General features: G+C 35.2%; 1 protein-coding gene across 2 annotated transcripts in view; it reads right to left on the bottom strand.

Annotated features, from left to right (window-relative positions):
• The window catches only part of LOC150097262 (membrane protein BRI3), a 53,553-nt gene that overhangs the window by 9,441 nt on the left and 30,122 nt on the right, over window positions 1-13,990 (bottom strand). For both annotated transcript variants that reach the window (XM_090407229.1, XM_090407230.1), the window contains exons 2-3: window positions 8,707-8,765; window positions 8,342-8,583 (exon numbers count right to left, since the gene is read on the bottom strand). In XM_090407229.1, the coding sequence (XP_090263355.1) occupies window positions 8,342-8,583; window positions 8,707-8,765 (301 nt within the window). The remainder of the gene's footprint in view (window positions 1-8,341; window positions 8,584-8,706; window positions 8,766-13,990) is intronic.

Genomic DNA, 13,990 nt, shown 5'->3' on the forward strand with positions numbered 1-13,990 from the left:
TGCATAACAGCTGCAACAAATCTGGTATGAAAATCAGCAATAAAAAGATTAAAAGTGCTTAATGGTCAAAGCTGTATAACTGAGAGGAGACCTCCACATAACCTTTAAAGGAATGCGGAGAACCAACCAGGGCTTCTGACCTAATGTCCAATCCTCAATTTCTTGTGGTGCACCCTATTGGGTATCTACCTGGATAATGAACGAACGAGAATGGGCTGGCAATTTGGGATTTAGCCAATCAAATTGTATTCTTATTGGTTAGACCAAAATACAAAATGATGGTACAATATGACAAAATTTCATGCCAGCTGGGGCGTCGCCCGGTTAAACAAGTCCCCCGTTGTTTTCGCCAGGGAACCAGGGCGAACAGTGAAAAGTCAGCTACTGGAACAAATCTGAATCAAGTAGAGTAATGTGGGCAAATATGAGAATGGGGACTGGATAATGAGACTTATTTGTGCCGATGGTCCCACAGAAGGTTCTACTAAGGTAGAAGTGGAGAAATTTTTTGAGGCTTTAGAAAAAGCAACTGACACAATAAAAAAGAAAAAGTTGGTCCTTGTTGGGGATCTACATAGCAGAGTAGGAAATGATTGCGAGACATACAAAAATATTTTGGGAAAATTTGGAGAAAAGAGCAAAGCCAATAATAATGGCAAATATCTAATGGATTTCTGCTCAGGACATAGATTGGTTATTACTAACACCATGTTCCAACATAAAAATGTGCACAAATTCACATGGAGAGAAGAGGCAAGGAATAAGAAAAGTCTCATTGACTATGTTATTGTTGATAGTGATGTTTTCTCCCTGGTGCAGGACACCAGAGTGTACAAAGGATTTGAAATTGGAAGTGATCACTATTTAGTCTTGAGCAGGATAAAATTGAATTTCATATTGAAAAGAATAACATGTAACAAAGTTTTAAAGCGAATAAAAGTTGAGCAGCTCTCAGATGTGAACTGTAGACTAAAATACACAAAGATTATTGAAGAAAAAATGAAAGAGTTTGAGGACAGGAACCAAACCTTAGAGATTCAGTGACACATCCTGAAGAAAATATTCATTAATTCAGGCAGAGAGGTATGTTGTGAGGTTGTCTGCAAGGATAGAAAAATCAGAACTCCATGGTGGACAGAGGAAGTAAAAGAGGCAGTGAAGGAAAAGAAGAAAGCATATCAAAAGTTCCTGGGAAATAAGTCAGCTTATGCTATTAGAGAATATAGAGACAAATACAAGAATGCTAAACACTGTGTAAAACTAGCTAAACATAAGTCATGGGAGGACTTTGGCAAGAACATAGAAAATAAATATCAAGAAGGTGGCAAAATATTCTGGAGGTTGTTGGAAGCTCAGAAAAGGAGGAAAGAGTGCTGTAAAAGGAATTAGAGATGATAAAGGTGACATGAAAACAGGAGAAAGAGATATCCTTGAAATATGGAGTAATTACTTCGAAAAATTGCTAAATGAAACAAGCAGTGATAGCATAGTGGTAATAAACACTCAACAGGCATACAGTCAGGAAAACATATCCATACTTGAAGTAGAAAAAGCCATCAAAGGCTTGAAATGTGGAAAGGCAGCAGGAGTAGATGATATTCGACCAGAAATGCTGAAGTATGGTGGTATAAAATTCTTACAGTGGCTGCACTGCATAGTTCAGAATGCCTGGACAGAGGGACGAATTCCCGATGATTGGAGTAGAGCTCTCATAGTACCCATATATAAAAAGGGAAATAAAACTGAATGTGAGAATTACAGAGGTATATCCCTACTGAGTGTTCCTGGTAAGATATATGCAAGTATACTTGAGAAACGGTTGAGAAGAATTGTGGAAGAAAAGCTTAGTGAAGAACAAGCTGGATTCAGGTCAAATAGAGGCTGTCAGGATCAGATCTTCACTTTACAACAAATAGTGGAGAAATCATGGGAATATAACCAAGATCTGTATTTAAGTTTTGTCGATTTGGAAAAGGCATATGACAAGATGCCAAGAGAGAAGCTATTCAATACGCTACAGTTATATGGTGTCAATGGGGCATTATATCAAGCAATACTTAGTCTTTATTTGAGTTGTAAATCAGCAGTTAGAATTGAAGAAAGTACAGGAAGATGGTTTAATGTTAAATCTGGTGTGAGACAAGGATGTACATTATCCCCCCTGTTATTCATTATCTATATGGATCACATTATAAAGGAAAGTGGTATTAAACATGATATCAAAATTGGAGATGTTAATGTCAGCTCTTTTATACTTCTAAATAAATCCACTACAAGTCTGCAAGGTTCTCTGACTAAATTGAATAACTGTTGTAATGGATATGGTATGAAGGTCAGCAATAAAAAGACAAAGATAATGAAAATAAGCAGAATCACTGAAAATGTCAACTGTGTTGTGAATGGAGTACCTATGGAACAAGTAAAACATTTCAGCTACTTAGGCATGATTTTTAGTGAAGATGGTAAATTAAATATAGAAATAGACAACAGATTCAACAAAGCTGGTATGGTAGGAAGTCAATTGAATAAATTCATATGGAATAAGAGAGAAATTAGTCGGAACACTAAATTAGCTGTATACAAGACAGTGTTTAAACCAGTTTTAACTTATGGATCTAAGAGCTGGGTCAGAAGTAAAACACTTGACCAAAGACTAGAGACGGCATATATGAGAGTCCTGAGAAAGATTATAGGCATGAACAGATGGCATCAATGGCAATATCATATTAAAAATGAGGATTAGGAAAGAACTTGACATTGTCAGCATCCAGGAATGCGTTAGCAGAGCTAATCTCAGGCAGTATGGTCACTTAAACAGAATAGGCGAGGAAAGATTAGTTAAACAAATGTTCTCTGCCAGGTTGGCAGGAAAATGACCCAGAGGAAGACCAAGATATAGGTGGATTGATACGGTACAAACTACCTTAAACGACAGAAATATAAGATCTGAAAATGTTGGAGTCTTGACAAGTAACAGACTGATTTGGAGGAAAATTGTAGATAGGAAGTTGGTAATGATGTAAATTTTTCATGTAGTACTATCATATCCTGTACACCCCTTGGGGGTATATGGTGGGAATTTGATGATAAACTATGAAAATTGTCAGGAACATTAAAAATTTCAGCTTCATTATCAATGTCAAACCTATAAAACAAGTAAAATATTTGAACTATTTAAGCACAGTTTTTAGTAAAGATGGTGAAAATACACAGAATAAGCAAAGCTGGTATAGTGGGGTAAATTTATATGGAATAAGAGAGTAATTAGTCAAAATATAAACTAGCAGTATACAAGACAGTGTTCAAACCAGTTTTAAGTTAGGGATGTGAGAGTCATGTTAGAAATAAAGCACTTGATCTAGAGACCACAGTTATGAGAAGTTCTGAGAAAAATTAGGTGAGTGAACACATGGAATCAATGGTAGAATCATTAAAAATGAAGATATTTTATAGAAGATATATTAAGGAACATGACATTATGTGCATTCAAGAATGTGTGAGCAGGAATAATCAAAGGTGGTATGTTGAATGGAAGAGAAAAGATTAGCAAAACAGGTATTCGATGCCAAGATTGCACGAAGAAGACTTGGGTCTAGGCGGATTGATTCAGTCAGAAGTTCCTTAGCACAAAATGTTAGATAAAACAGTATTGGAGTGCTGACAATTGAGGAATTGTTGACAGGAGATTAATAATGCAAATTTAATCATGTAATGCAGTCATAGTAGCCCAAACCCCCTTGTCAGCTGTGACTGAAATGTGACTACAGGGTGTTTTGGCAATTACATTCCAGATCTTGACTCATTTCAAAAATGGATGCTATATGGTCTGTTCCTGCCTCAGAAGCATCGGTTTAGTCTTTAAATGATGCTCTGGTCTTTTTCGACTGTATTTTACTGAAGTATTCATTGATGTAATCTTTTTGTTTATATCCCTTTATGTTCTTTGTTTTTTCTATTTCTGGGTTGTTTAATTTTTTCATTATTTAAATTTCTTTGATGATGAAAATACAGTGATTTCACCCCAGCCCCAATAAATTTCATTCTGGCTGCTATTTAGCTTTTGTTTTATTATCCAGATTCCACTTTAATAAAATAGAAACAGCAATAAATAGAATGTGCAGCTAACGTGCCTTAAATGTCAAATGTAGTCCTTGTACCACAAGGTGTGGGCACAAGCAAAAAAAGCACTTATAATACTGTAATTTTCATGTGTATTGTCCTGTTCATCTTCAAATGAAATCATGCATCCAAAATAAGAATTAACTTGTTTCACAATCTGATTATTTATTACTGTTTTATTACTAATTAGATCTTGACTTAAAAAAATACTGTTTATAATTTTTCTATTATCATTCCAAAATCTCTGTACAGAACAACAATTTTTTTTTTTTTTTGAAGATTTCAGAACCAGTATTATCCTGTCATCTGCAAAAAATTAGCATTTCATATTAGAGGTCTGATTTATCATTTATAGAGATTGAGAGATTTATCAAAATTTGAGTTTCTACATTGTGCTCTTTTATTATTATTAATAATTTCAGACAAAAAACTAGAAAAGAATCTGCTTTTTTAAAACCATTCTGATTCTCAAATAAAATCTGAATATTTTCTTTCCTATTTAATATTTTACTGTATATTCTATAGCAGGTATTCAAAATGCTTGCATTTCCAGAAGTCTTTAAGATTCTTTAATTACCTTATAAATAGGAATAAGTACTCTGTTCCACTTAATATATGTTATTCAAAAATAAGACTCTAAATTTTATTCCCGACTATTTATATAATTTCGAGTTCTTCTCCTGGTCTGCAAAAACCAGAAGTTTTTTTTCTTTCAAACTAATTTCTGTCTATTTATGCCTATTTGGTAACTTGTTTGTCAAATGCTTTTATATATATATATATATATACATATATATGCCAGCCTGATTGGCCGAATGGTTAGTGTATCCGCTCTCCAGCAAAAAAGCTGCGGGTTTGAATCTTGCCAAGGGCATGGCTATTTGTGATTGTCTGAAAATACTAGTGGTGGTGGTGGGCAGTAGATGGCATTGTAGTTGGTGGATTAAATGGTGCAGACAGAGTTGTAGAGTAGGTGCACTCCCTGGAGGTGTCACATAATAATGTCTTATTTTATATAAATCATATAAAATAAAACAAAAGCTGCTATTTAGCTTTTGTTTTATTATCCAGATTCCACTTTAATAAAATAGAAACAGCAATAAATAGAATGTGCAGCTAACGTGCCTTAAATGTCAAATGTAGTCCTTGTACCACAAGGTGTGGGCACAAGCAAAAAAAGCACTTATAATACTGTAATTTTCATGTGTATTGTCCTGTTCATCTTCAAATGAAATCATGCATCCAAAATAAGAATTAACTTGTTTCACAATCTGATTATTTATTACTGTTTTATTACTAATTAGATCTTGACTTAAAAAAATACTGTTTATAATTTTTCTATTATCATTCCAAAATCTCTGTACAGAACAACAATTTTTTTTTTTTTTTTTTTTTGAAGATTTCAGAACCAGTATTATCCTGTCATCTGCAAAAAATTAGCATTTCATATTAGAGGTCTGATTTATCATTTATAGAGATTGAGAGATTTATCAAAATTTGAGTTTCTACATTGTGCTCTTTTATTATTATTAATAATTTCAGACAAAAAACTAGAAAAGAATCTGCTTTTTTAAAACCATTCTGATTCTCAAATAAAATCTGAATATTTTCTTTCCTATTTAATATTTTACTGTATATTCTATAGCAGGTATTCAAAATGCTTGCATTTCCAGAAGTCTTTAAGATTCTTTAATTACCTTATAAATAGGAATAAGTACTCTGTTCCACTTAATATATGTTATTCAAAAATAAGACTCTAAATTTTATTCCCGACTATTTATATAATTTCGAGTTCTTCTCCTGGTCTGCAAAAACCAGAAGTTTTTTTTCTTTCAAACTAATTTCTGTCTATTTATGCCTATTTGGTAACTTGTTTGTCAAATGCTTTTATATATATATATATATATACACATATATATGCCAGCCTGATTGGCCGAATGGTTAGTGTATCCGCTCTCCAGCAAAAAAGCTGCAGGTTTGAATCTTGCCAAGGGCATGGATATTTGTGATTGTCTGAAAATACTAGTGGTGGTGGTGGGCAGTAGATGGCATTGTAGTTGGTGGATTAAATGGTGCAGACAGAGTTGTAGAGTAGGTGCACTCCCTGGAGGTGTCACATAATAATGTCTTATTTTATATAAATCATATTCTAAATTAGAAATACGTGTGTACCATAACTAACTTTTTCTTACTTTTCTATTTCATCTAATATTTTATGCTACTAAATTTTGTATCACTTATGATACAAAATTTGTTTTGATTAATCCATAACATTCATTCACTATAGTAGATGAATGAGGCTGTAAATTTTGATGGAGTATACATTTCAAAAATTGAAGTTCAAACTTAAATGCCATTTAGTATTGTTTTTATAGTATTTTGTACTCCAGATATATATAAAATCAGTAGGAAAGTTTAACTCAATTAACCTTCCACTCTCCCTCTGTCTCACTCACTCACACCCACATAAACCTCTTTCAGCTATCTTATGTCATAATTACAGTTAAAATTATTTCTGGTAATTATTCCAAATATTCCACAGACATACATGGCATTAAAGTATTTAGGTAGAAAATATGATTTCTTTATATATATATATATATATATATATATATATATATATATATATATATATATATCGGCCAATCAGTCTGGCATGTATATATATATATATATACATGCCAGACTGATTGGCCGAGTAGCATACCTTCTCTCCAATCAAGACTGTTGGTTCGAATCCTGCAGGGAGCATGGATGTTTGTGATTGCCTTTAGGTGGGATATGAATTTCATTGCCCAGTGCAAGAAACCACTGCCCTGCTTATTGGAGGCCTGAAGTGGGTTGAAAAGTTCCATGTTTGGTCTCTAGAGTAGGGTTTCCAGACTATGTGGAAAAAAAAAAATTAAGAATACAAAACAATATATATAAAATTGATAAAAAAAAAATAGAAAAAATCCTTAGCTCACCCATGGTGCTAAATGCACTATAGGTTTGCAAATAACATTTTGTGGGTGGGTGCAACATAAACAGGAATATTATATGCAGATGGTCATGTATTACAAGCAAATCAAGATGACTTTCAAAAATCAGTTTATGAATTAAATAAAATAAGTTAACAATACAATTTAGATTTTAGAAATGAAAACAAAAATCATGGCATTTGAAGGTCAGATCATACTCATAGAAGGTGACAGTTAAATTATTTAGGTTGCATAACATATCTAAAACAAGGATATAGATGAAAAAATAAATTTCAGAAACATCTGGACCAATTAGGACACTGAATTAAAAAAAAAAAAGCAAGGCAAGAAAGCAACTTAAATTTTTTAAAGTAATCGTCAATTCCACTATTAGATGGTTCAGAAATATGAACTGTTAAAAAAGATCAAAATAGAATACAGGTAGGAATGAGATATTTAAAAACAAAGGATGCAAAAAGTTAGATCATAGAGAAAATGATGACATTGGAAGATGGATAGACTAAGTATTTACAACTTAAATAAAGAGATCAAGGAATTCAGAGAAATGGAAGAGCATTTATACAGGATGGAATGATATTGGTAGCTTTTTAATAAGTTACCAAAATAAGTGGATAAATATAGACAAAAGGGAAAGAAAAGAGGAAGACCAGTGAAGTTGGAACAGGCAAATGGCTAATCTTTGATGAGAAGAAAACAAGAAGCTTATATCAAATTATACAAAAACTAAAATTGTCTCTGAGAGATAAAACATTTTAAGTAAACAATGCAAAGGTATTTTTACTGCATTAAAAATACCTCTGCAGCAAACAGATATAGTCAACTCACAATAACAAACTCATACTTTCTAAAGGAACAGTCTTATAGTGGGAGGTCTGATGTAGCAAATTTCTTTTAGAATATGGTTAATGATATGGACAAGCTTTTGATTAGCTTGTTATATTGAGTGAGCAAATTCACAATGCTAAAGTAAGAACTGATGACATTGAAATATATATTGAAAACAAATGAGAATTAGATATTAGAACCAATATTTTCTAATGGAAGGTTATAGCACTTTTATTTCAATAGAAAAAAAGCAGTATAACATCACATGAAAAGTTATGAAATAAAATTATGTAAAGTAGTGAACAAAACAAATTTATGATCAGCTGCCCTGACTACAGAAAATGTTAACAATACAGCAGCTTATGAACTTATGCTAAAAGTGTGCCCTTTCCAAAGTTAATTTAATAATTACTTACCCTGCAAGCTGGACATCCTCCAACAACTATTACTTGTGCAGCAGGCTGAACAGGGATTGAAGGCTGAACATATACTGTGCTACCATAATTGGGCATAGCTGACTGAGGAACTGAATGATATCCTGTAGGTATTCCTGTTGAATTTGGAGGAATACAAGAAAATGGTGGCTGTTGGTTAGGATTCAGTGTCTGTGGGCCATGTGGTTGCTGTGTGGCATATGGTATTTGGTCAAGCACATTTTCTAATATAAAAAAAAATATAAAAATCAAGTTATTCCACATAAAATATAATACAATCTAAACTTAAAAAAAAAACTAAATTTAAACTGTTCAGAAATTCTTAAATATCATTTCATGAACTATACCTGTTGCTGCTGATGGAGAATAGGGTGGAGGCTTTTCATATTCCATGTTTATTTTATGGCTATAAAAAATAAATAAAAATAAATAACATAATTTTGAACATGGCTCAACATCTCAGATTTTAAGTTACACATGTAACCAGAACATGTTAGATGTTCTGGTTACATGTGTAATTTAGAGCTGAGTTTTGATAACTGAATTAGTACATATTTTGCTATACAACTCAAACAGAATTCTCAGTGTGAAATTCAGAACACTAGGATTAAAATTTACACTATATAGCTAATTCAATGCATATGTGGTCTAGATTAAAACAATACACTATTACATTACTGGGAAATAATGGGGAAAACTATTAGTAATGAGAGTATATTTATCTGTATGTTTAAAAATTATACATAAAATACATATACACACACAAAATATGCATTTTTATGTTAACTCTACGTAATAAAAGGTTGGAAACCCATATCACATTTGTTTGAATACTGTAAGCTAAAGGGTTAGAAACCATGCTCCCAAAATATAAATGAAATTTTTTCAAACCACTTCAGGCATATAAGCAGGAGGCTGGTCTACAAGACAGTGAAAATCACAAAAATCCATTCTGTGGCAATTGAACCTACACCAACACAAACTAAGTGCCCAAAAGTCAAAACTAGATAATTCAGCCAGCTTTTACAAGTGTGCATGTTGCTTGGGAAAATTAAGTTACAATCAACTTTTTATGATGATGTTATTGACCAGTTCATAAAGAAGAACCATAGGGTAGAATTTGTATTCAAGTAGCTAAATTGAAAAAGATAGAATATCATTGGTAAAATAAATGTTGTATTTGTATGAATTTCTGAATGTCCCTGCTTCTAATTATTCCAGAAGTAGCATTCCAAGAAAAGAAGAGATCATAATGAAAGTTCTTGGCTATGTCATGATCTGCTTTTAGAGAAAAGAGAAGGGAAAAAAAAAAAAAAAAAACTAGTAAGAAAGTTGTATAACTAAAGTCATGGGAAGAGTATGAGAAGAATATTATTATACTCTGGCAACCTCTTCCATTCATTCCCCACTCTCCAAGCAAAAAATCTGATCCATGCCTTGTTAACCACACCTACACAACTTATAGGTGTGACCCCTATCCTGTTATGCACTGGAACATTCCTTCAATATCTACTATTATTATTATTATTATTACCATGGGCTACTCCAGGAGTCCTTAGACTCATCGAGGGAGGCCCTAAACATCATGTTCACACAGCTGTTCAACATTCTCACAGTATCTATCACACCTTGCCTTGAACTCGCTCACTGTCATAGCACCCACAACAGACTCTGGCAGCTTATTCCACTCATTTACCACTCTAAAAGTAAAGAACCCAGCTCTAACACCCCTGCTAACCACGCTCTTGCCTAGCTTCCATGGGTGTCCCCTAGTTCTCCCATCACCAGTCCTGATCTCAAAAATATCATCTGAATTAATCCTATAGAATCCTTTTAGCAATTTAAGTAAGAGATAACAAAAGATGAGCGAGTGGCGTTGTATGGCGACTCCATTATTAAAGGTGTGCTAGAGGATAAAATGCACACGGTATGTTTTCCAGGCGGTAAAATGAGTAGAGTGATTGAGGCATTGAATATGAGGCAGGAACGAGCAAAAGAGTTAATTGTATTAATTGGTACGAATGATTTGAGAGAGAACAAAGAGCATGTCAAAATGAATGTCAGGAGACTGCTTGGAAAGATAAAGGAGAATAGTGTGACAGGAAGGGTGGTCAGTGTGTTGCCTAGGTATGATTGTGGTGAAATGAGGCGGAGAGCAAGGATTATGAATGATATTCTGGCTGAAATGTGTGAGGAGATGGGAGGGGGGCGCTAGTGGGTCAAGCGCTACGAACGTCTTTTGAAGAGCTCCTGATTCAGATAAGTTTTACTAGGAATAATTAAGTATATATGCGTAATTGTTTAAGTAAGAGCGGCTGTAAACGTTGTACGCTACCGATATTATTAGTGTGGGGTTTTTTTTCTTGCTTAAACTAAATACGAAAACGTTAATATTAGACCTAGTAACCTGCAGAGAAAAAAAAAAAAAAAAAAATGGCGGCGGCATTGTCATTCCATGATTTTAATTTGGATTTCAGTCGGTTCGTTAAGTGTGAGGTCTGTTATATGTATTCCTTCGACTACATAAATGATTTGTGGATGTTTAGTGCGGATGGAAGAAGGGTGTGTGCGAAATGTGACCTGAACGAGGAATTGATGAATGCGAATATGAAGTTGATGACAGAAAGTGCTAGTACCGATAGTGTCGCGAGTGCACGTTTGAAAGAGACGGATGGCGGGAAAGACAGGCGAAAAAATGTTAAAAAATCAGGAAAAAAGAAAAAGAGCGATTTGACAACCGTAACGGATGTTAAAAGTGACGAAAGTAAGGCGGAAAGAAACGAAATTGAGAGAACGAATGAAAGTAGAAATGGCGTGGTGCAGAAATCGCAAGTAAAAAAAATCGAAAGAATGAATGATAGCGAAAAAAGAATGACTGATGGCGAAAGTTGGACGCATGTTGGAACGAAAGTACTGAACCAAAGAAAGATGAATGACAGTAAAAGTGAGAAGAATGATAGCGAAAGTTGGACGCATGTTAGTCCGAAAGTACGGAAACAAAGAAAGATATGTGAGAGTGAGAAGAATGATAGTGAAAGTTGGACGTATGTTGGACCGAAAGTACGGAAACAAAGAAGGATGAATGAGAGGGAAAGTGAGAAGAGGGGGTCGAGAGTTAGAAAGATTTAATGATAGAGTGAATGTGTCGCGAGGTTCAGAAGGTGAATTGGATTGGATGAAGCAAGAAATGAAATGGATGCGGAATGAAATTGAGAGAATTCAGGTCAAAACTATTAAAATAAATCATGATGGCATGAAAGAGATAACAAAAGATGAGCGAGTGGCGTTGTATGGCGACTCCATTATTAAAGGTGTGCTAGAGGATAAAATGCACAAGGTATGTTTTCCAGGTGGTAAAATGAGTAGAGTGATTGAGGCATTGAATATGAGGCAGGAACGAGCAAAAGAGTTAATTGTATTAATTGGTACGAATGATTTGAGAGAGAACAAAGAGCATGTCAAAATGAATGTCAGGAGACTGCTTGGAAAGATAAAGGAGAATAGTGTGACAGGAAGGGTGGTCAGTGTGCTGCCTAGGTATGATTGTGGTGAAATGAGGCGGAGAGCAAGGATTATGAATGATATTCTGGCTGAAATGTGTGAGGAGATGGGAGTAGAGTTTGTTAATGTGTGGAATGAGTTTGAGGGACGAAGTGAGCTGTATGGGAGCGATGGACTGCATTTGAGTGGTTATGGTGTGAGTCGCTTGGAGAGACTGCTGCTGGAAGGTAGAGAAGTGAATAGAGAGAATGAATCAGATCGAGAGGGGAGTGATGTGGAAGAGCAGGAGAGTAAGACAGGAGAGATTGAAGAAGTGGAAATGAATGTGGAAGTGAGTGGTATGAGTATAGAAAATGAGAGAATGGGTGTGCAAGAGGAGCAGGGAAACGGCGAGGCTCAGGGTGGACAGGGATACACAGCGTGAGAAGGGTGGATGCTCCAAGAGGAGGTGAGAGAATGTGTAGGCAGGAAAGTAATGGGATGATCAGGGATCAAAAGGAAACAGATGGAATTGCAAAGGGTTCTAAAATGAAGAAGCAGAAAGGGAAATGGCCCCAGTCCAGCATGGAGAGATCACATCGAGTGAGTGGTATCAGTGGAACTAGCTGTAGATCCAGAAATGAGTTGTTGTGTTTGTATACCAATGCTAGAAGTATAAGAAACAAGGCGGATGAAATGGTTGCACTAATTGCGTCTGTGCACCCAGAGATTGTCGGAATAAGTGAGACATGGTTAGATGAGGATGACATCCTGACAGGAATAGAGATGGAAAGGTATGATGTGTTTTGTGAGGATAGAAGGGGTAAAAAGGGAGGGGGAGTGCTATTGATGATAGAGAAAGAGTTATGTCCATACAAGGTAGAGATGCAAGAGGGAAATGGGGCCAGTGGTTTTGAGGCAGTATGGTGTGAGATAGAGGTGAATAGAATCAAATACTTGGTGAGATGTTGTTATAGACCTGGTAATGTGGATGGTGGTGATAGTGAAATGTATAGTCAAATAAGCCAAGCAAATAAGAAAAGGGTGATCATTATGGGTGATTTTAATTATGGCAATATAGACTGGAATGAAGAGATAGCAACTGGAAGTAAAGAAAATGAGTTTCTTGAGTTTTTGAGGGATAACTACCTCAGACAGTATGTAAGAGAGGGCACAAGAGGATTAAGGGTCTTGGATTTGGTCATCTCATCGGAGGATGTAATTATCAATGAGGTATCAAATCATCCACCAATTGGTGAAAGTGACCATGACGTGATTACTTGGGTGGTTGCCAGCAGTGCAAGGACCCCAGTGAAAAATGGGTATATGTGGAACTACAAGGGGGGTGATTATGAAGAGCTCAGGAGACAGCTTGCAGGTGTAGCATGGAATGAGGATTTAGCTGGAAAAGAGATCAATGCAGCTTGGAGGATTTTCAAAAAATATTTAGTGGATGCAATGTCTAAATGTATACCACGGGTGAGAAGGTTAAATAAGTTAGGTGTGAGATGGATGAATAAAGAGATTAAGCATGCAATACAGAGAAAAAGGGCATTGTGGAGGCAGCATAAGAGAAGTGGAAGTAACCAATTTCATGAGTTCTACAAAGACCAGGCAAGGAGAGTGACTTGGTTGGTGAGAGTAGCTAAAGAGAGGTATGAACAGCAGTTAGCTAATGAAGCTAAAAAGAATCCTAGGGAGTTCTTTCGATATGTAGCCAGCAAAAGAAAGAATGATTATGGAAGGATGACATTGATTGGAGGAAATGGTATAAAGACAGCTGTTGCAGAATGTGTGGTGGAGATACTTAATGAACAGTTCATAAAGATCTTTCAATCTTGTGAATGTGACTTCATGGAGAGATTAAGAGCAGTTGATGATGGGGAGGAGAGACTGACTGTAAGTGAGGAAGAGGTGTTTGGGGAGTTGAGTAAACTAGATGTAAATAAGGCTGTGGGACTTGATAATATATCACCGCGTATTCTGAAGGAATGTGCCAGAGAGTTGACACCTGCCTTGACATATTTTTTTAATACGAGTCTTGCACTTGGTCAAATCCCTAAAGAGTGGAAGGAGGGCAAGATTGTGCCACTTCATAAAGGAGGTGATCGAACTCAAGCATCAAACTATAGGCCTATCTGTGTGTCAGGT

This window comes from Typopeltis vanoorti, chromosome 17 (genome assembly GCF_054136105.1).
Source record: "Typopeltis vanoorti isolate ZY-2024b chromosome 17, IOZ_Tvanoo_1.0, whole genome shotgun sequence".
Lineage (NCBI taxonomy): Eukaryota > Metazoa > Arthropoda > Arachnida > Uropygi > Thelyphonidae > Typopeltis > Typopeltis vanoorti.